This window comes from Anopheles coustani, chromosome 2 (genome assembly GCF_943734705.1).
Source record: "Anopheles coustani chromosome 2, idAnoCousDA_361_x.2, whole genome shotgun sequence".
NCBI classification, from domain to species: Eukaryota; Metazoa; Arthropoda; class Insecta; order Diptera; family Culicidae; genus Anopheles; species Anopheles coustani.
The window spans coordinates 41,277,682-41,298,617 of record NC_071289.1 but is presented as its reverse complement, the minus strand read 5'-3'; the positions used below and the strand labels follow the sequence as shown (position 1 = coordinate 41,298,617).

The 20,936-nt window shown below is 44.5% G+C and overlaps 5 protein-coding genes across 5 annotated transcripts in view; 2 read left to right on the top strand and 3 right to left on the bottom strand.

Moving 5' to 3' along the window:
* Window positions 1-5,983, top strand: part of LOC131266237 (uncharacterized) — an 88,898-nt gene extending 82,915 nt beyond the window's left edge. The window contains exons 10-15 of the mRNA XM_058268663.1: window positions 65-282; window positions 583-771; window positions 2,596-2,789; window positions 2,903-3,024; window positions 3,970-4,908; window positions 4,978-5,983. Of these exons, the coding sequence (XP_058124646.1) occupies window positions 65-282; window positions 583-771; window positions 2,596-2,789; window positions 2,903-3,024; window positions 3,970-4,908; window positions 4,978-5,983 (2,668 nt within the window). The remainder of the gene's footprint in view (window positions 1-64; window positions 283-582; window positions 772-2,595; window positions 2,790-2,902; window positions 3,025-3,969; window positions 4,909-4,977) is intronic.
* Window positions 5,984-6,301: 318 nt separating this feature from the next.
* Window positions 6,302-7,251, bottom strand: LOC131263481 (uncharacterized). The gene is made up of 2 exons (XM_058265684.1): window positions 7,144-7,251; window positions 6,302-7,086 (listed from the first exon to the last, which is right to left on the bottom strand). The coding sequence occupies exon 2, from the start codon at window positions 7,055-7,057 to the stop codon at window positions 6,695-6,697; it is 363 nt and encodes a 120-aa protein (XP_058121667.1). The 5' UTR covers window positions 7,058-7,086; window positions 7,144-7,251; the 3' UTR covers window positions 6,302-6,694.
* Window positions 7,252-7,331: 80 nt separating this feature from the next.
* Window positions 7,332-9,372, top strand: LOC131263200 (phosphatidylinositol glycan anchor biosynthesis class U protein). Its single transcript, XM_058265368.1, has 5 exons — window positions 7,332-7,622; window positions 7,691-8,339; window positions 8,407-8,678; window positions 8,748-8,890; window positions 8,957-9,372. Exons 1-5 carry the CDS (start codon window positions 7,499-7,501, stop codon window positions 9,068-9,070), a joined length of 1,302 nt encoding a protein of 433 aa, XP_058121351.1. The 5' UTR covers window positions 7,332-7,498; the 3' UTR covers window positions 9,071-9,372.
* Window positions 9,373-13,256: 3,884 nt separating this feature from the next.
* Window positions 13,257-15,570, bottom strand: LOC131264407 (GATA zinc finger domain-containing protein 10-like; the record flags this gene model as incomplete). The annotated part of the gene is made up of 1 exon (XM_058266711.1): window positions 13,257-15,570. A coding segment is annotated over one exon (681 nt), but the record flags the coding sequence as incomplete, so codon positions are not given.
* LOC131266500 (CCHC-type zinc finger nucleic acid binding protein) lies at window positions 15,423-19,695 on the bottom strand. The gene is made up of 3 exons (XM_058269048.1): window positions 19,537-19,695; window positions 17,894-18,243; window positions 15,423-15,821 (listed from the first exon to the last, which is right to left on the bottom strand). The coding sequence occupies exons 2-3, from the start codon at window positions 18,108-18,110 to the stop codon at window positions 15,571-15,573; spliced, it is 468 nt and encodes a 155-aa protein (XP_058125031.1). The 5' UTR covers window positions 18,111-18,243; window positions 19,537-19,695; the 3' UTR covers window positions 15,423-15,570.
* Window positions 19,696-20,936: the final 1,241 nt, after the last annotated feature.

Sequence of the window (20,936 nt, the reverse complement as noted above, 5' to 3'; positions counted from 1 at the left end):
AATAATCCAGAATCCTGATCCAATCTCATTTGATTTTTTGTTTTTGCCCCCACTTTCCCGGTAGCATTGACCGATGGCTGGTTCCGCTGCCACAGGAGGACGCGAAGAAAAAGCGAAAGAAAAAGCCACTGCCACACCAGCTGACGGCGCCGTACATTAAGAACAACTACGTGTATCTATCCTTCCTGACAATCTTCACGATCATCAACGTCGGGTTGTTTGTGTCGCGTGCCATCCAGTATCGCCAGAGCAACGGGTTCGTCATACTGGCACGTGCTTGTGGTAGGTGTGCCTGTTCACGTACAGCAGGGAATTTTAAACAGTTCGTCGCATGGTTAAAGGACAATACTGTGACCAGTTTCATCTAAAGCGACCTATCGCAGTAGCCGAGAACTTTACTTGAATTTCCGTCGAAATTGGCGCTTTTGGAAGAATAACTGACAATTCAAAAACGTTGACAGTTATTTGGCTAGTTCGTCAACTGGATCTCAAAGCACAAGCAAAATAACTATCGAAGTTTTGTAAATTTACTGTCATATGATAAACATAATAATTCACTTCCATTGAACCATCTCACCATAGGACAGTGCTTAAATTTTAATTGTGCCTTCATCCTGGTGCTCATGTTGCGCCAGTGCATAACCTTTCTCCGAACGCGTGGCTTTACCGCCTTTCTGCCCCTCGACCAGCACATCTATCTGCACAAGCTGACCGGCGTGCTGGTGGCCTGCTTCAGCCTCGTCCACACCATCATGCACCTGTTCAACTTCAGTGAGTATCACGTGGCTTCATTTCGGGACGCCCAATACCACCGACTCAGGACACAAACAAACTAACGAAATGCACCGCACGGAGAAGGAAACCTCCGCTAAGAAGGAAACCTCTGACCGAACCTTTTACCCCGCAAATGTAAGACGCGTATTGGAGTGCACCAGTTTCACCCCCAGTGGGCAGTTGTAATCGCAATTTTATTACTTTATTTTCCACGATCAGCGTAGCTGCCGGTGCCGTTTGTGCACCGGCCATTCATTTCACGACCAATCGCTCATTTCCTCTCCATTTCGATTCAAACGAATCGCGACGAGCCGGCTGGGTTGTCGTTTTTTCTTGCTTTTAAATGTTTTTAATACTTCACCCCACCCGACCCCAAGCTGCATGCGCATGCGTTTGCGAAAGGAAGTCATAAAAATCTCTCGCCTTTCGCATCTGATCCGCACCACCCAAATGGGGAACGCGAATGCACTTTTGCCTGAAGTATCTAGACGACGGAAAAATAAAAATCAGAAAAGACGATTCCATAAATTATATTTTTATATCTCAATTTATTCGCGTGGAACCTTTTTCTCTCGCTCGAGAAAGGTATCCTTTGCAAGCAAAGTGATACGGTTTATTTGTTGGGACTCGTTACGGTTCGCTTTCATAACACATTTGGTTCACATTTTACGAAAGTTTTATAGATTGGCGAAACAATTTAGAAGCGAGTTTTATTGCCGTAGTGCTTGTAGGATTTTTCTCTTTTCAAGGGAATGTAGTTGTGATTTTATTTTTTTTTAAAGTAATTCATGATGCAATGTTGTTTTTGTAGAAATTAACTTTGTACAGACACATTAGCATATTTCATGATTAAACGTATCGACATCAGCTTTAGATAAGATCTAATGGCCGAAGAGATGTAACCGTCAACCGATGCCGTTTTCTCTTGTACATTGTAGTGTAGAAACTAGATCCCTTACCATATTCATTTTGCTGTTTATCGTGGTTTTACCTTCTTTCTTATCACAACTCTTCCCTAAACTCCTTCTGCCAAGAGCGAACTGCTTGGTAAGTCTATAAAATATTATGCGTCTCTACCTGACTGCCAGCTGAACCGGAGCACGGAGGGGATTTAATTACCATCCGGTATCCGTCCAAATGATGGGCTCCCGCCGTTTGCTGCTAGTTGTTGCATCGCCACGCCGTAAAGTGCGGTCGGATTTGTCTCGTTAAAAATTAATTTACCTTTCGCTTCGCCATCGCCATTTGCGGCACCATTTTTGCGCTACATTGTAAGATTCTGCACATCCGCCAGATCTCTCCCTGACCGATCCTGACAGCATTGTGACGCGACGGCCGACCAGAAAACGAAGATGAAACAGAAGAAATCATGCTGGATCACCGTAACCGACCACGTCAAACGTTGATCTAAACCTGCTTCACAAACTAGTTCGATCGTACAAACGGTTGATCGTTGTGCATGAATTTGATCGTATTAACCTTTTCATAATCTTTCTTTCTCTCCCCCTTTCTCTTTTTCTGTCTCTCTCTCTCTCTCTCTCTCTCTCTCTCTTTCTTTCTATATTTATGAATGTATTTCTTCTATTTTAACTAAATATTTATCTCCCGCCCGTTCACGATCCCGTATACATACAACCCGTTCTGTCCCGTTCCATGTCCTTCCTGATGGGGGCCACCTACAACCTGTCACAACCTACAACCCAATCTGTGTGTGTGTGTCTGTGCCTGTAAATATTGATACTGGATGGAACCCGGCAATGGTCCGTTGTAAATATTGAACCTTAATGCAAATACATACGCCTCGACACCGCGCCTCTTCAGCCACGATCGTCGTGAACGATCCGGTGCTCAATGCCAACAACTACACTACGGCCGAGTGGCTGTTCACGGCAAGGCCCGGTCTGTTCGGCCTGATCGGTGGTTGCGCCAATCCGACCGGTGTCGTCCTGGTGGTGATCCTGCTGATCATGTTCGTCTGCTCGCAGCCGTTCGTGCGACGCGGTGGTAGCTTCGAAGTATATCGAAAGAAACTAGAATACTAGAAAGCTAACACTTTAAATCAATCATATCAGAAGACGCACGATAAATTCATGATGAATTTTGTTCCCTTTCGCCCATTTCTGTGCAGGTTTTCTACTGGACGCATCTCCTGTACGTGCCGTTCTGGATACTGGTTCTGTTTCATGGCCCAAACTTTTGGAAGTGGTTCATCGTGCCGGGGTTGATTTATCTGGTTGAACGTACGATAAGGTTAGTTGGACAACTATTGTACTGTTATTTGCCATTTGAAAGATGTATTTATATATTTATATCAATGCTGCTATTTCCGAGAAATATTTCACGAGGTTCACTATTTAAGCATACACTTTTTGCTAAATCATGATCAAGTGAAAGTTTTAATTTTATTCAAATTACATGAAATGCACTCCACCTCGTTGAATGAGTTATTTCGAGGACGTTACATATAAAAACATAAATTTAAAAATAATTGCGTGGTTAATTGTCCTCACTATGGTAGGATTAAGACTTCTAAGGGTCCCTTGGTCGTAGTTTGAGGTCCTAAAACACAATTCGACTAATAGTTATTTAATTTCATTTACATACAATTGAAATTAGGATCACACAATAAATTTATAACAAATAACCCTTATTATTTTACTTTATTGCATTTCTTTTAACTTTCGACAAGCTTATTGCCTCCATATTCTTAGTTGGAACTTCGTAAAGTTAATAATACTATTAGAATTATTTACACATTTGGGATTGTGCAGACATTTCTCTTGCCAATCCAAATATTTCCATTATCCTTAAACCAGTTTGCGAAATTGTCTTTTCTTGAAAACACAAAGCAAGAAAAGATTCTAAAATTGATCCATCGTTTCGGACATTTATTTATTTGAAAGTAGATCCACAAACTAATCGCTTTTGGATAAGACACGTAATTGCTTGGCAAAATGTTTCAAAAATATGCAAACTTAGTAATTAATTAAATATGGGTAAAAATTACGAAACCCCTCGAAAGTACGGCGATTGCTTACCGTACGACCAACCTATAATCCACAATGACAAATTCCTTATTGCATTTAAACTGTATAAGGCGAATTGCTTACAAAAATTATCCATAGATTGAAAACATTCAGCTTTATGCAAAAAAGTCTCCCCTAATAATCCTGGTTGCTACACTTCCTTCCAAAGATTAGTCTGGATGCGCACCGAGCACGGCAAGACGTACATCTCGTCCGGATTATTGCTCCCTTCCAAGGTAACTCACCTGGTTATCAAGCGTCCACTACACTTTTGCTTCCGGCCTGGCGATTATGTGTTCGTCAACATTCCGGCGATCGCGCAGTACGAGTGGCACCCGTTCACGCTGAGCAGCGCACCGGAACAGGAGGACTACATCTGGCTGCACATACGCGGCGTTGGCGAATGGACGAACCGACTGCACAATTTCTTCGAGCGCGAACAAGAGCGGCTTCACAACGGCGAAATTCCGGCCATCGTTGCCGGCACATCCGGAGGTGGTTCGCAACCAATGGCTGCCATCACTTCGGGCGCCTCGGTTGAGTTGACCCAGGAGAAGATGAAGCCATTGACAACCGGTGGAACGATACCGGCTCACGGTGCGATCCACAAGAGTTCCAGCTTCGAGTCGGCACTGAACAAGCCGAAAACCGTCATTGCCGCTGGCAACACCCGAAACGATCCAACATCGCCGGCCGGCATCATGAAGGCACGGCATCCACCGGGCACCTCGAAGCTGGCCATGGAAGGGTACAGTGCACCAGGTCCGGCAGCTACGGCGCAACCCAAGATCGACCGGCAGATGTCGGAAAATCGTGCCTTCAAGAAGATACAGGCAACGCTCCAGCGAACTTTCTCACGACGCGATCAACTCATACCGAAGTCCGCGGTGGGACCCGGTGTAGGAGGCATTTCGAACGAAGGATTCACCGGAGATGGGGTGGATGGAGTGGACGGTGGCCATGGGTCCGAACTGAAGGATGCGAAGCGTAAGGTAACACCCGAACAGAGCCTTCACAAGCTGATCTTTCAGCAGAAGGTTCCACTGGAAAAGTCACTATCCATGCCGGATATGCAGAACAAGTTTAAAAAGCGTGAACGGATGATGGTGTAAGTGTATTCTCTCGGTCTTTGCCTTAAGAACATTTTCTTATAAATAACCTTTTCTATGTATTCCAGTCTTCGCGAATATATGCGCTCTGAATCCGAGCGATCGTTCGATGAAGTGCAGATCCGCAAGGCACGCCTACAGTCACTCGGGTTGGCATACCTGAGCCCGCAGAACAAATCGCTCGCCCAGAGCTTCCGCTACATGCGCAATAAGCCCACAATCATCGCGTTCAAGACACCAAGCCTCGAGAACTGTGAACCGCGAGACTCTACCAACTCGATCGTCGTATCGCCCGGGGTCTTCACACAGAAGGACGCCGAAGAGGGTCGCACCGTCGGGGTACCAACGGGCACCAGCAGTTCCATTGTGGCAATAGGAACAGTCACACCTTCGGCATCAATCTCATCGCCTTCGGGTGATGGTTCGCGACCCGTGAACTATCCCGTCGGGAAGCCACTGGAGATCTACATTGACGGACCTTATGGGGCACCCTCGAGTCACATCTTCCAAGCACAGCACGCGGTCCTCATTGCGACCGGTATCGGTGTAACGCCGTTCGCCTCGATCCTGCAGTCCATCATGCACCGGTACTGGAAGGCCCGACACTGTTGCCCACGTTGTTCGTTCGAGTGGTCCAGCGAAATCCCACCGACGATTATGAACCTACGCAAGGTGGATTTCTTCTGGATCAACCGAGATCAGCGCTCTTTCGAGTGGTTCGTAAATCTGCTGTCGCAGCTTGAGATCGAACAGGCAGAACTGGGCGGCGCCATGGAACGCTTCCTCGAAATGCACATGTACATCACCAGTGCGCTGCAGAAAACGGACATGAAAGCAGTCGGGCTGCAGCTGGCACTCGATCTGCTGCATGAGAAGGAAAAGCGCGATCTTATCACGGGACTCAAAACGCGCACTAACGCCGGACGCCCGAACTGGGATAAAGTATTCAAGCAGATACAGGATCAGAAAAAGGGCAAGGTGACGGTGTTCTATTGTGGACCGCCGCAGCTCGCCAAAACCCTCCGGTACAAGTGCGATCAGTTTGGGTTTCAGTTCCGCAAGGAGGTGTTCTAGACGAACGGTTCCCATATCCTGCAAAGACACTGCCACACCAACCGAGCACCTGGGCTCATCGTTATCTGTTTTTATCGTTTTCGTTGAACATTAAAGTTTATTTTGTACGAATTTTATTTAACTTGCCAGCTGTATCGAACGGCATCTACAGCCGTGGAGTCAACTGTATTACGCCCTAGTGCGCTGTGGACATTTTTGTAGTCGTTAAACAAAACGTTAATTTATTGTACTTTTTTGCATCGCTGTAAATCACACACAAACGTACACAACTGTAGAACCGTAAACAACGCACAACAATGTAAAACTGCCGACACTAGATTGTCTTAAACAAGTATATTTATTCCGTTAGAATAAAACGAATCTATTCCATGAGCATAAGCCCCTGAATATGTTCTGCTTGCGATTTGTGCATACAAACTTCCGAAATGTAATGTAATGAGCACGTGTCGATTGCGCATTTCAAAACCATCGCTGAAGATTTCAACACTGATTCATAGACGCCGCTCAGCTCTAGACTTTGTCACACGGAGGGAAATTTGCAAAAAAATATTTCACTACACAAAATTATTAGCCGATTCACACCATCGATTTTGATATTGTTTTTCGTTCAATTTAAGGAATTATTTTACAATACTAAAATTAGCGACATTTCACCAATTTACTACTTTTAACATCTTATTTAACAACCTTTCGCAATCCTGCAAACATGTTCTAATGCTGCGCAGATGTTGGATACTTTTTAAGCACTTTGTTTAGCTGCTTGTAATTAAGATCCTTGCCGGCGACCAGCACACCTTTGCTGGAGGTTTCTTTTTTGGCCGTCTTCTTGTCGAGGAACACCTTATAGCATCGCTGAAAATTGCCCACCTCCTTGGCACAAAGACTCTCGTTGAAGTCGTTCGTTTTGAGGCAGGAAAACAGGACTGCCATCTCCTGCAGGCAGGCAACATCACTCGTTTTGTCTGTCTTGCCACTCACATGGTTTTTTAATCGCAGCGGCAGAACTTCCTGGAAGGGAACATCCGCTTCGTTCTGTGGTACACGGGATCGCAGTAACGCGCTTGCCATACGCATTTTGAATGGCCGGTGATGATGGATATCGGCTACAAAGGAATTGAGTAGTAATTGTGCAGTGTTTATTACTAATCTATCATGCTTACCTCAATTTAATAACAGGAAATATCCCACAAATCACCGAAACTAGTTCCCAGGATTCTTTTGTAAACAACCCGCCGATGTGCTGCTCCGGCACGGTTAGATAATTTGACGTTCGGTTGCACAGCTGTCATTTGCTCTCAACTGTCAAACGTACCGGAGGAAGAATGTAAACAAATCACCCCTCAGAAGGCTAGTTTCCTTCTAATCAGTGATTAAACGTATCGAAATGTGGCATTTTCGGGCGTGAAAAGTATTCTATGTTGTTTTGTTTAGCTTTATCAATCTACTTAGACAATTGTCCTAGTGTCTTCATTAAATTAGAGCATTGTTAAGTATCAAATTTATTCGCACATCACTATGAAGGTAGCTGTAAGCATAGCAATCGGCGCGACAGTTCGTTTTCTGCTTATGAACTCGCGCTATTCCCAGGCGATACAGAATCGGGTCGAAGTTTCGACGCCAATAAATGCATGGAAAAGAGGTAACCTGACACAGATCTTCGTTCAAGTGTTAGCAATTAAACCATCTATTTTCTATCTTGACCGACAGTTGAAGAAGGAGCTTATCTTCACGCGAACGACATCAACCCGTACGATGGCGACGTTTATCACAGCAATCCGTTGATCCTGCTGTCCACCAGGTGGTTACTAGCAAACGTGCCTGGTGCCATTCCATCTCTCTTCATCCTGCTCGACGTGTTGAGCGGGATACTGCTCCTATTGGCCGCTCGAGTGTTTATTCGCGAAATGTACGAAAAACAACGCAAAGAAATGGCTACCTACGCAAAGGATACTGAAGAACTGCATCTAGTCGAGGCGGACCTATATTCCGTGCCAATGTCGGTGGCTTTTGCCTACCTGTTCAATCCCTACGCCATCATGAACTGTGTCGGACAGACAACGACCGTGTGGAGTAATTTCCTACTGTCCGTCTTTTTCTACGGTCTCTCGCGGCAAAATCGGTTGCTGACGTTCGTTGCTCTGGCGCTGGAAACGCAGGTCAATCTGTATCCATTTGTGCTATTGGCTCCCGGAGCACTGCATATAGCCAACCGAGGAACAGCGGAGGGTCAGAGCCGGTTTCGCAGTTTGGCTGGATGCTGCGTGATGTTTGTGATCATATTTTTAGGTGTAAACTATGTCAGCAGTTGGCTGATGGGAGGAGATTGGAGTTTTCTCGATGCCACCTACGGGTTTATGTGAGTTTGTCAGATATATTCGAAGGGTCACAATTCATAAAGAAAACACCCCCGTTTTCATTGACAGAATCAACTGCCGAAGTCTGCAGCCTAACATCGGTCTCTTCTGGTACTTTTTTACCGAAATGTTCGATCACTTCCGGACACTGTTCCTGTACTCGTTCCAGATCAACGCGACGCTATTGTATTTATTTCCGCTCACGTTCAAACTGCACAAGGAACCGATCATGCTGGCAACGATGCTAATCGGGCTGGCGTCCGTTTTCCGATCGTATCCTTGCGTTGGGGACGTCAGTTTCTATCTTGCCCTAATCCCTCTCTGGAAATCGATTTCTTTGTGTAAGGAATGGGTCTTGAGCAAAAAATCACAATTTATCTTACCCATTCTTTCTCCAATTGCCATTACAGTTATGAAGAACAACTTCATCGTCGGCGCAACGATTCTGGTCACGAGCGTACTAGCACCGACCGTGTGGCACCTTTGGATCTACAACAATTCCGCCAATGCCAACTTTTACTTTGGTGTTACGCTCATTTTCTGCACCGCACAGGTAAACTCCCTTTAACGACGTTGTCCTTCCATTACGGTCGCTGAAACTTTCTATTCATTTGCGTAGATTTTCCTCATCACCGACCTCTTCTTCGGTTACATCAAGCGAGAGTTTTGCCTGAAGCACGGAATCCGTGTGCTAGTCGACGGTAAGGAAGCACGAATTACGCTGGAGTATTAGCGGCAAAGAAACAAGTCACATCAACGCGGCCCTTTGCGGAACGTGTAAAAGTTCTTTAACAAAAATAGGATAGATAAGCTGAAGACAAATCTAGAATAAAATTAAACTAATATCACCTTTCGAACGCCAAACTGAATTTCGAAGAGTCGATCAAATAGATTGGTTGTTGTTAACCCACGTTCATTTTCTTTGGCCATGCTGAAGCTAAACTAGGTAAAGCACCATTCCATGTCTTTATTTTTTTGCTCACAATTCTTGTTTATTGATTTCAATAAAAAGTTTTGCATTTTTGCATAATTTTATACACTTTTGTTGTCGCCTTTTATCTGATTTTTCCCTTTTTCATTGCCGCTCGCTACCTCCTCCAAACGCTTCCGTTGTGGCTATTCGTGGTTTGCAATAATTCAATCGATACAAGTTAATTGTCGTTCATAGTGTTTCTATGCTTCAAATAGTATATTTCTTCCTTTCTACACCAGCAACACACACACACACACACACCTTGCCGCGCCTTAACCTTATACTTCAGTTGTGGCTTGGTTTATGCAATGGAATACGAATCCCGGCACAATAAGCACGTCGATACCGTTTACCGTATCTTTTTGTGCTACATATTTCAAAAGGATGTTCTGAGGCAGGTCCAATCTCAACCTTAGCTTATGATTTTGTTTTTAGTTTACCATATTTGCTCTGCTTCGCACCATTCAACGCAAATGAACAGCTATTCAGTAAATTCTTTTGCTGTTTTTTTGCTTCATGTCCAGGTCCCAATTTTAACACTCTGTTATCTGTGCATTCCCGTAAAGAATCTATGTATTTTTAACTTATCAAACAAAAAAAGTGTTCCATTTTATTTCCGTCTATATCCCAAGAATCGGTCATTTTATCTCCGTTGCAATTTCTTTGAATTCAGGACTGGATAAATTGGATTGACCTAATACGCCAAGGGTAAACGATAAACGCTTTCATCGAAATATGTAAATCCCAAACAAATCTACCCGGTTTTTACACAAATGGTAAATGCAATTATGCCTCACCATCCAACCATCGAAATCCAGACCTTGGCCCCATATTTGCGGCTGCAATCGTTTCACACCTTTTTTCCGGATCAGATTCTATAAAGGAAGGAAGGATCAACGGAGTTGAAGTAAACGTTAAACGTTAAGGCAATTGCCCGTTCTGCAGCTAACAGCTGCGCTACATCACATTTCGGAAAAGTGTTTTATTTTGTAATAAGCTTGAGGCACAAGGTGAGCGATCACCTTAATTTATGTTAATCGCATGCTCCATGACAATGCTATGAAGAAGTTATGCTTGTAAAGAAGACTATGCCAACTTAGAATGGTTTAAGATCATCAGTTGTGTTGATTTCGAGCGTCAAGATATGATTCAAGAGTGATGGGGAAAGACAATATTGACAAGGTTTAAAAAAAAATTGCTTTAAGACCGGCCTCGCACTGACTGAAAATACTGTTTAACTCGTTTTCTGCTCCTTAAAATTTCACATTGATCGATACTATAGACCACCCTGTCTATTAGTGGCCAACTCGCCTCGCCAGTAGCTACTTTTCTTCCACAAGAGTACATCTTTTTCCGTCACCGCCAGGCAAATGGTACGAAAAATAATTCGAGATTATCATAAAACGATAATCCAATGCTCTTCTCCGTTTTGACCAATTCTTCCGATAACGCCTCCTCCGTCAGGATTCCGAAAACTGCTTCTAATACTTTGTGTTGTTCGCTTCCGTTACATCGCCTCTCAAGGCTGTGCCATAAATGTGATGGCCTTCTCTCTGTGCCTGGGTGTTAAATGCGTTGACTTCTTTCCTTCTTTTTCCGAAGAAGGGGACGACCGTGTCCCACAACATCATCTAATTACCATCAAAAACTGTTTATAATGTAGCTCCGTTCCCAAATGCATTGGTTCGAATATTCCTCCAGGATCCTCTTCGTACACATCCTTTCTCCACCATACTCTTTTTGTGCAGACTATTTCGTGTAAAAGTGTGTGTGATTAGTTATATTTTTTTAAATTCAGGTTCATATTGTTGTTTGTCCTCCTGTTACATCTTCTCGCCCAACACCCTTCTCGTCCCCGGGTCAAACAACGGTTGTGTGCGCGCGCCACGATGATCAATTGCAACTGGCTCTTGTCGTTCGGTCTTGCTTTGTCGTCTCCATCAACAACTCGAGATCGGCCACCTTCCAATGCCGAGGGCATTGGAATGTACATAATACGTACATCTGCATACAGCTATTACCGGCGTGATCGCGGCCACCCTTAAAGCGTGGTTATTCTTAAGATGAGTATCATTTAAATCCCGTTTTCTACGTTCTGAGATCGGTTTTACCCTAAAAATACGATTCCCGCTCACTCGCATCAATCGGGTTTCGCGTTTGTGCCTTAGTATCGCCTACTTCGAATACATAAACATTCTAGATCTTCCTTCGATGAAGGTTATCGCTGGTTATCTTCTCCTTGTGTTTTTCTTTTCCTTTTCCGGACGGGCTACGAAGGGAAGTTCAATATAGTTGTAAGTTATTATAGAGTTCATATCGATGTATTTGTAAAGATAAAATACCAACCGAATATTTACCGCAGGCAATTTTGAACGAAATAGTCTTGTACTTAATATTTCGCATTCGTGAATGTATACATCCGAATTTACTTTAAGTTTACCTCACACCGTTTACAATATTTTTGAACTAAATAATTCGATTTTTTAATTCACTCGAGTAAAATTTGTTTTTGCTTCTTTTTCATTATCGCAATACGAATTACAAAAATAAGATGCATTCAGATGCTTCTAAAATAATTTAACCATTTTTCATCAGTATCAACCGCTGAATCCATTGTAAAATTATAACCATTATCGCCCTTTAACACCATTTCCCTCACCTTTTCGCCAGTTTATTAACCAATATGCTTCCATCACCTTGACCATTTGGCGTTAGGTTATCAATCATCTCTACAAAACGGGTTTCGCCTGCCACGTGGTCTCGTTAAACGCCGACCCTCCCGTCTCTTCTTCATCAGTTTTTGTTTGCTGGCTGTTATCACAGATGGAAAAAGAAAATAAACCCGAGCGTCTTCATTTCTTAAAGCAGAATGTTGCGCACCGTTGCCTTTCGTCCATTCGTTTACCTGGTTACATTAAGTTGGCTTTAAGTGTGGATCGAGATACATCTCTCGAACACGTGGCTCCTTTTTCTCATCTTTACTTGGAGATTAAATGTTCCACCTCATTCCTGGACAACACAGCTGCACCGCGATATAATAGGAAACTCCCTTCCGGATTCGACATACCCCGACCTGCCGTGCGCGGATGCATTTCGGTTCTACTACTATATTGTCTCGTTTGCCAGGGTTCACACCACGCCGATGAATTCAAATTTTCCGGTTCGATTTGGGGTCACTAAGCCACCGACAATGCAACGATGATTGCGAAACTGTACTTTGCGCTCTCACTTTCGCTTTTTGCCGTCACTCGAATGACACTCTCTTCCACCCGCGCCGTTGGCATTCGTAGTGTTTTTAATTTTGTAATTTTATCGTTATTCCGATTAAGGATAGAGGTTACTCTTTCTAGACGTTTATTGGATACTAAAACTGCGCTTCCACCCAAGTGTTCATCTATAATATTTGTTGGGGAAGGGAGTTTTGCTACAGTGTTCTTGTGTGATTCAAGATTGTGACAAACATTTGCGAGATTATTTTATCGAACGTGTTGTGTGTTCCTTCCGTGATTTACACTCAATACACACATTGTGTTTCCACACTAGGAATTGCAACAGGTATTTTAATCTACGACAAATAAAGTAGGCGCCATGAAGCGGGATGAAATGGTGAAAAACTAGAAGAACATCAGTTGCACCGAAATATACCAACATAAGCATCCCTTTTCGTTTCATCTCTATCCCGAAAGCAATTTGTTTGAATTAAAATTGAACCAGAGGATAATACAAGCAGAAGTAACAACGGCTGATCGAAATCAAAATCCGAAAATCAACCATCTCAAGTCAAACTCGATCAATTCTTTCATCCAATCTCCACCACCAACACACATTACCACCACTCACCATTTACTCCTCTACCGGCCAGATAGATCGTCGTTTTCCTTTCCCCAATTTCTCTTCATTCTCGTACCAAACTAAAAACCAATAACGAAGAAGGACGGGGGAATTGTTTGTTTTGTGTTAGGATAGTTTTTTTTTCTTCAGCTCCATCAATAATTTCAAATTAACCACTACTACAAAGTTCTCCAATCGTGTTTGTATTATACTTCAATCTTCTTTGCATCGTTTGCGTAATTCAATCAACTGCAATTCGGTGCGCTGCAACGGTTGCACTCATGATTCCACCCACGTACTTCGGCTCAGCTCTCTCTCCCCCTTCTTTCTAGCATAAACTTATGTACGTCCACACTTATAGGCTTATGCTGCTGCTGCTGCTGCTGCTACTCTTCGCTTCTCCGCAAACCCGCGAACAAAACGTCCTCGGTTTTGCCTCGCCAATAATCAGCCTATAATAGCTATTTATAGCTAGCTTCTAGCATTCTGGATGTTGCTGCTGCTACTGTTTCTGCTGTCCTACGATAAGACGTACTCAACGCCGTGTGTGTACTCACTAAAAACGTCCATCGCCAATAACTGTGTTACAATAGATAAAGGGGGAGTGTGTTTCTGTGTCCTGTGTATGTGTGGAAGTGTGTCAGTATGTTTCTACGTTCCTAGTTTCCGTTCTACAACAAATGGTGGCATACAACAGATAAACCATTATCAAAATTTGCAAAATTTGGATACCTATTTCTTGCGCCCTTTTATTCCTTCTGTTAATCACACACCCGGCCCCCACCCAAGGCCGTATGTGGGTGTGTGCTGTGGTTGCTAAGCTTGTTGAGAGATCATCGCTGGAGAACATACAAAGCGCAAGAGCTAACGGGCCCCTTTATTGTAACATTTTAGAAGCCTCTCTAGGGCCAGATACTCCGATCAGAGGCAGTATCCCTGTCGCTAATCTGTTGAATTGGAAAATTCTAATCAAGAAAACTAGTGTCAAACAAAGGTGAAAACCGAGAGTAGCGAATATTGTAACGACCGGTCCAAGTTTGAGGACCAATAAAAAAAAATCATTTATCAATACTAGCCCTGGCTCTACAACTACAAACTGTTTAATTTTGAACATCAAAACAACAGCGTCCGAACAAGCGAGGCAATATTTCATATCGCACTTTAGTTTAGTGTAGTGTAGTGGAAAATCCACGAATCCTATCATCCTGGACGAGAAGTACCACAATTTGTCAACCTCTTCGATCTTGTTAGCTAGATATCTTTTGGTAAGGCTTTTAACTTGTTCTGGGACTAAATAAAATGCTGCTCGCGCTCTCGGTGCAAGGCTGATCGACTCCTTGTTTCCTTGCATTCAACACACGTTCTTTTTGTTCTCTCATTTCCTACGCGATTACTTTTCATTTTCCGAATGTTTTCCGCGGGTGGGGCTGGAATTGAGAGTTGTCCAAAGCAGTCGGTTGTGTGGACCCTGTTGTATTTTTGTCTGAATATTTGTTGTTTGCCATCATTTAGAATGAATTTCCACTCAGCTGTGTACTTATTGTACCCCATTGTGTTGTTGGTGTATAATATAATGTATATATTGATTTGTATCCTTGTGTTCGTGGCTTCCTCATTTTTTTGTTACTTTTCTTTAATCAATAATGTTTAAGAATAGTGTTTTAATTATTAAATGAAAAAAATCATTAAACCGTTCCCTCATGTCCATCTCATCTTATCTTGTTTTTGTCTTCCCTCTTCTCTCATGCCTAAAGTTTGAATCGGGGTTTGCTTGCCGAAATCGCCGCCGCCGCTGCCGCACACGCCGCAGCTCCCGCTCCAATCGGCGGCACGACGGCTCCAACGCCATACGGCGAATGGCCAATCATTGCTGCCGAGGAGGCGGCCGCCGCCGAGTTGTAATAGTTTTCCTGCATCACATAGCCACCGCCGGCACCCGCTCCACCACCACTTGCGGCCGCTGCTGCCTTCAGCATGGTCGATTTGGTGGTGTCCGCAAATGTTAGCTGCTGCTGTTGCTGCTGCTGCTGAGGATGATGCGGATAGTGTTGGGCCTGCTGTTGCTGCGGCGGCTGCTGCTGCTGCTGCTGCTGCGGCAGGTGGTGGTTCTGCTGATGATGCGGATGGGGGGCGTGCATATGGGGCGGTCCGTGCGGGTGACCGTGGAGCGTCCCAGTTGCAACTGCCGCACCCGGATGATGCGCATGATGATGGGGATGATGATGCGGTGGTTGCTGCTGCTGCTGCTGTTGCTGATGGTTCATTTGCGTTTGCGGCTGGAGTTGGTGGTGCTGCTGCTGTTGCTGCTGCTGCTGCTGCTGATGAGGGGATACTGATGCGTTGGCGACTGCGGAGGACGACTGATGTGGCAAGCGGAAATACGCCGCAGTGTTGTTGTTACTGCCACACCACGACGAGTAACCCGACTTCTAATCGCGACCCTTGTTCTCTGTGCAGTCGCGACTCAAGTGGCCAATCTTGCCACAGCTATAGCACGACTTGTCGCCCGATGGGCAGTTGCGCGAAATGTGGCCACTCTTGTTGCAGTTGTAGCAGGACACGTTCATGTCGCGGTCGTTCTTCTCCGGGCAGTTGCGTGCCAGATGTCCGCTCTGGTTGCAGTTGTAGCAGCACGAATCGTCGGGCGACAGGCTGCAGTCACGGGCAATGTGACCGCTTCCTAAAAACGATCAGACAGAGTAAAAACGAAACGATCACAGATCGATGTAACAGGAAAAACATTTGTTAGAAAATTGACTAACATTGGGGTCGTTAAAGGTGTTCAGTTAATTTTATCAATTGAACGAAGAAGTTTCGCAAAATCTAATTTTTTCCATTTTACCAGCATTCATTATCAATTATAGCTAACTTTGTAACCATAAAAAAAAATCGCAGAAGGTCGGAAGGTCAGCAAATGCCAGGAATCGCGAATTGACGGGGGGCATGTAGTAGAGTACTGCTCCGAGAGTGTTGGTAGTTGGTTTGCTGATAAAGCAAGTTACACATCAGCACCTCGGCTCAGGGCGGCCATTAACGTCACCGGAATGCAGTAGACCGAAGATAATAATAGAGGGAATAGAAACCCACACACAAATTCTTCGCTATAGGCCCCTCCATCATAGAGCTGTATAGAGCGGAAAAAGTGAACGGCAGGTCTCATGTATGCGATGAAGTCTCCACTCGCTTATCGCTTTTTAATCGAAGAACTGACCATCATATCGCAATTTGATTATTTTTTAATTAGTAAATAATGCAATTCATTTTCAATACTACTGACGCTTGCCACGAGTACAGTAGAGAGTAACTTCGTACAAAAAAGGGACCAAAAGAAGTTAATTTTAGCCTTCAGCATTTTAGGGAGGTTATGCATGCAGCAGCGCCTACTACGTGCAATCCACCGACACTTTCCATCAATGTGAAAATTCCCTCATTCACACGCACATACTCACACAATAGAATATGTACATTGGTGTTGCTACTGCTCGCACCAACTGGTGCTATTTGCGCGCATGTTCCTTTCTGTTCAACCAACACCACCATTCACTGGCGACCGGTGGAGCACCTCTTAGGGGGAAGGCCAGTGGAGTGTGATGGTGCCCACGATTTTTTTACGATACGATGGCTGACTTCGATGATTATTTTTCCATGAGAAATCAAAAACACCATCGACGATCTTTTCTAATCTACGCCCGTTTGGTGTTATCCGCAATGATTATACACCGATGCAGCCACCAGTTTGCTGTTTGAATAAAACCTACGTCGTGTTTTTCGACCGTAACAGAGAATGAAAACCGACGGATCAATTAATTGCGATTACAGTTTAGTTAAGCAAAACGCTTACTAGAGTTGGCGTCGAAAGAGGAAAGTTTAACACACAACAATTTAAATGTCCGCATGCATAATCAATACTCCACCCAATAACGAAAATTGAATGAGTTCCATACGAATTTCATTTACAAAAAGAATATCGTAAACCATAATGTTGAGAAAAACATCATTCATATGCTAGGTGTGTGGAGCGGTTCCTTTTGTATCTTCGTCTGTACCGAGAATTGAGATGGCGGCTCCTTCCTACGGTTATAAATTATCTTCTTCAACTGCCGGTTATTCGTCTTGCTTTTGCTAGTGGAAAAGCCTGCTTTTTTTTCGAATCGAAGCACCTATGTTAGGAAACGACACGAAGGAAGAAGAAATCAGCAAGAGTAAACGCAAACGCGCAATATTTTTATGCCGCAAAAACTACCCGGACATTGATGAGGGGCCACCAACCGACGGAAGCCGGTGGTTCGTTGGTCTTCTTCGTACATGTGGCGCCGCGAACAAACACCACACCACCACCATGTTGCTATGGTCGAAGTGTTCGTGGCATTTGCTGCCAGCGACTAGAAAACGCACACAGCTATTCGATAGAACACATCTCAACACGCGGAAGTGCAGCGATTGCGTCGTGGTAATTGTGCTATCTTCTTCGAGCCCGGCGACCGGCTGCCAGAGGATTGCACGGCAAAACGAAGAAGCCGGTTATGAAAGGGAGATTCGATCAAAGTTACCATGTTTATGCAGACAGTTTCCTAGAGCTTGTTGGACCTATGGGAAACGCTCATTGAACAAAGGGAAGGACGATGAAATGGTGGATATGCGGCCGCCATCGCATGGCGTGGTTTAACATAACCAACAAAATCTGATTTCTTCGGCAATGTTCAAAACATCAAAATAAAACATTAAGTAATGCAATTTACACGTTTTACTTACCATTGCAACGGTAGCACCGGTCCAGATCCTCCTTGCAGTCGCGTGCAAAGTGACCCATCTGGTTGCACTTATAGCACTTCTCCCGGCGTCCGAAGTCCCGACGGTCGCGCGGTCCACCGACTCCGCGGCCACCACCACCACCACCGCCGACGTTCTGGCAGTCCCTGGCGTAGTGGCCGGGACGGTCACACTTGAAGCAAGTATTCGAGGACATCATCTTGCTGACTCTTGTAGTGTAGGATGCTGACTGTTTCAAATGGAAATTAACTGTCGTCTCTCCCCGCTCTTTCTCGCACCTTTTCTTTGGCTGCTCAACTTCTTACACTTTCTCTCTCTCTCTTTCGCACACTCTGCGGAATAAAGATTAGGTACCATTTTGAAGATGATTTTCTCGTCGTCTCGGTCTGCGGCGGGGCGATTTAGTTTGCGTTGACCAAAACGTGTACTGAGCCAGGAAGCAGGATCCGGGTAAGACAGTTTCTTTTTTTTGTGTGGATATTGGGAAACTCGGCACACTCGGGGACTAAACCAAACACGCGGAGCGGAACAGACACGAAACCAGGAACACGATTATGTTGTGCGCAGCCAAATGTATAGTGCAAATCCTTCCTTCTTTTCTCGTGCGGGGGGTTTTCTTTCCCTGGATGATAGAAAATTCCGGTCTTGCCTAGGCGGCTCGAAGAATTGTAAGGTTAACTGCTGAAACTGACGAATCCAAGATGTCGCTCGCTCGTTTTTCCGTTGCTTACGCTCCCTCTCCCTTTACACCGCATGTTACACAAAATAGAACCATGCGATATACGCTTGTGTCTACCCATTTCCAGGAGTGACGCGAAAGGACTGAATTAGAAGTAAAGTTCCACTTTTACACATGGCCGCCGTTGTCACATGCCACGGTAACTGCGATTCAGCTCGAGCGCTTTTCATTTTGCTCATGGATACCTTCTGCCTGCCTCGCGTGTTTCACGTGTCTTTTTCGTAGCGGCTGGCCTGCTGCAGATGCTGCTCGCGTCGAAGAAACTCGTGACCTTCATCATGATTTCCATGATGAAAAATTTTCCTCGTCGATTGCGATTAGCATATACTGCCACCAACCGATGTGTGATGGCCTCCTTTCCCTTCACTCTTTCCTCTCTCTTTTTCTCCCCCTCCTCATAGTCCTTCGACAATCCTTCTCATTCGACTTCTTTTTTTTCCATAACCCTCCTCCTCACCTTCCTCACGCTTGCTCATTATCTCACCCTCAACCTCCTCGCATCTAACGGCCTCTTTCTGAACGCAATTTTTTTTCCTCGGACATGAAATGCGTAATTGCAATGTGGCTTTTGAAAAAACGCCCTCTGACGCTTTTCTCCGCCATTGCCAGCTTCGATATGGCAGTGCTGGGCGCATTGCTAACAGGAGTGTGCCATCGTCACCACCATTTCCGGTTGTGCCAATCACACTCGTTTTCGCTACCGATTTGTTCCGTCGTGGCTTTGAATTCCGGTTCTCGTGTGTATGTGTGTGTCCGTCTCGAGCGGTTACCGTCACGGATTTTTCATCGCTTTTGTATCGGCAAAGAGTGTCGTTACCGACAAACAGGCTTTTTCACGGCGGTCTCGCACCCACAATTAATACAACGTCCCACTCCTCATCCATACCTTCTCTCTCTCGTCTTCCTCACGCCAACTCTGCTGATCCAATCTTCCACCGACTTAACTTTCCACCAGAATTCTCCAACTGCGGACTCAAGACTGCTTCCACGACTGCTGCTCCACTAGCTTTGGTAGCACGATTTGCACAGCAACCAGCTTTGAGCTACAATTGCCAACCGAAAATGAAGAAAAGTATACGTACCTCTTACTTTCTCCTTCGAGCGTTCAATATAGCTGCATCGCTTTTCTACGCAGTGGTCCATGATGGAGGTGCTATTGAGTCCAGCCGTCGTCTACCGGTGACTGCGCTAGTCAAACTGCGCTCCGTTAGAATGACTGCTCTTTTGAGTTTCGCTGTCGTTCCCAGGAGAGTGAGTCTTTTTTTAAGGGAACGTTCCGGACTTGAGTTTTGAATCGTTAAAATAAAGCTGTTCAAATACAATGGAATTGAAGTTATCGGATGAAATATTTGACGATTAAGAAACATATTTTTGATTCTCTATACTTTTTACAAAAATGAAATCATCGGTTTATTTCAAACAAATCTTTTCGTTACCATTCCGTTACAGTTCCAGTACGCTAAATGAGGTTCACTTTCGGAATTAATCCCAATTCGAGTAGCTACTCGACGTAAAGATTCGACTACCACCACTACTTGTTGTTTTGAAAATACAGTAGAACGTCAATTATCGGGAGTAGACAACATCTAATAGTTGCCGGCAAATCGAATTCCAGTAGATTTTGAGCAAATAGTCCTTAAAAACGTCGTACGTGACACAAACATCGAGCAGTTTTGTATGGTGAGTGGGACGAAGTAGAGCGACTGCTCGAAAACGTCCTGCATTTGTTTCACCACCATACAAAAAAGTAGGACGTTTCCCTGCGAACGGTTTTGCTCGAATCAGTTCATTTTACAGGCGAGGGGTAGGGAGAATCCCTCCTCCGCGACCCTCTACTGTGGACAAGAACAAGATAGCTGCTATTGATGCTATGCCCTGACTCTGTCTTCCTCATTGGGTCATGCATTTGTGGTTAACGCGGAAAAAAAACCGGTTGATGGTGTGCGTGAAGCGGAAGGCATATGCATTGTATGCGTGTTTAGGATTCTCTTTCAATGCTTTCTGCTGTGTGCAAAAAGAGCATGCCTCAAATGTGCTATCTCCTTCATTCTTATTGGACCTATGTTTCTTTGTCATGTGCTCTGAGTTTTCTATGTTATTGGCACAGCTGATTGCTGAGCAATGTAGAGGTCTCCAGATTTAAATTCGATTTCAAATATCAAGTTTGAAATTAGTAGCAATCGCTGTACGGTTCTGTTTGTTTCAATAATGTGAATGGCGAAAATTAACGCAAAGGCTCTGGCTCATTTCCATGAACCGAAATCCAATGGACCTTTACTCATGCTG

Excerpts from the sequence above, each read along its gene's own strand:
- LOC131266500 (XM_058269048.1), bottom strand. The coding sequence starts at position 18,110 with ATGATGTCCTCGAATACTTGCTTCAAGTGTGACCGTCCCGGCCACTAC. Across the intron at positions 15,822-17,893 it reads CCGGTGCTACCGTTGCAATG|GAAGCGGTCACATTGCCCGT; the intron begins GTAAGTAAAACG and ends GATCGTTTTTAG.
- LOC131263200 (XM_058265368.1), top strand. The coding sequence starts at position 7,499 with ATGAAGGTAGCTGTAAGCATAGCAATCGGCGCGACAGTTCGTTTTCTG. Across the intron at positions 8,679-8,747 it reads CTGGAAATCGATTTCTTTGT|TTATGAAGAACAACTTCATC; the intron begins GTAAGGAATGGG and ends TTGCCATTACAG. Across the intron at positions 8,891-8,956 it reads TCATTTTCTGCACCGCACAG|ATTTTCCTCATCACCGACCT; the intron begins GTAAACTCCCTT and ends TCATTTGCGTAG.
- LOC131263481 (XM_058265684.1), bottom strand. The coding sequence starts at position 7,057 with ATGCGTATGGCAAGCGCGTTACTGCGATCCCGTGTACCACAGAACGAA.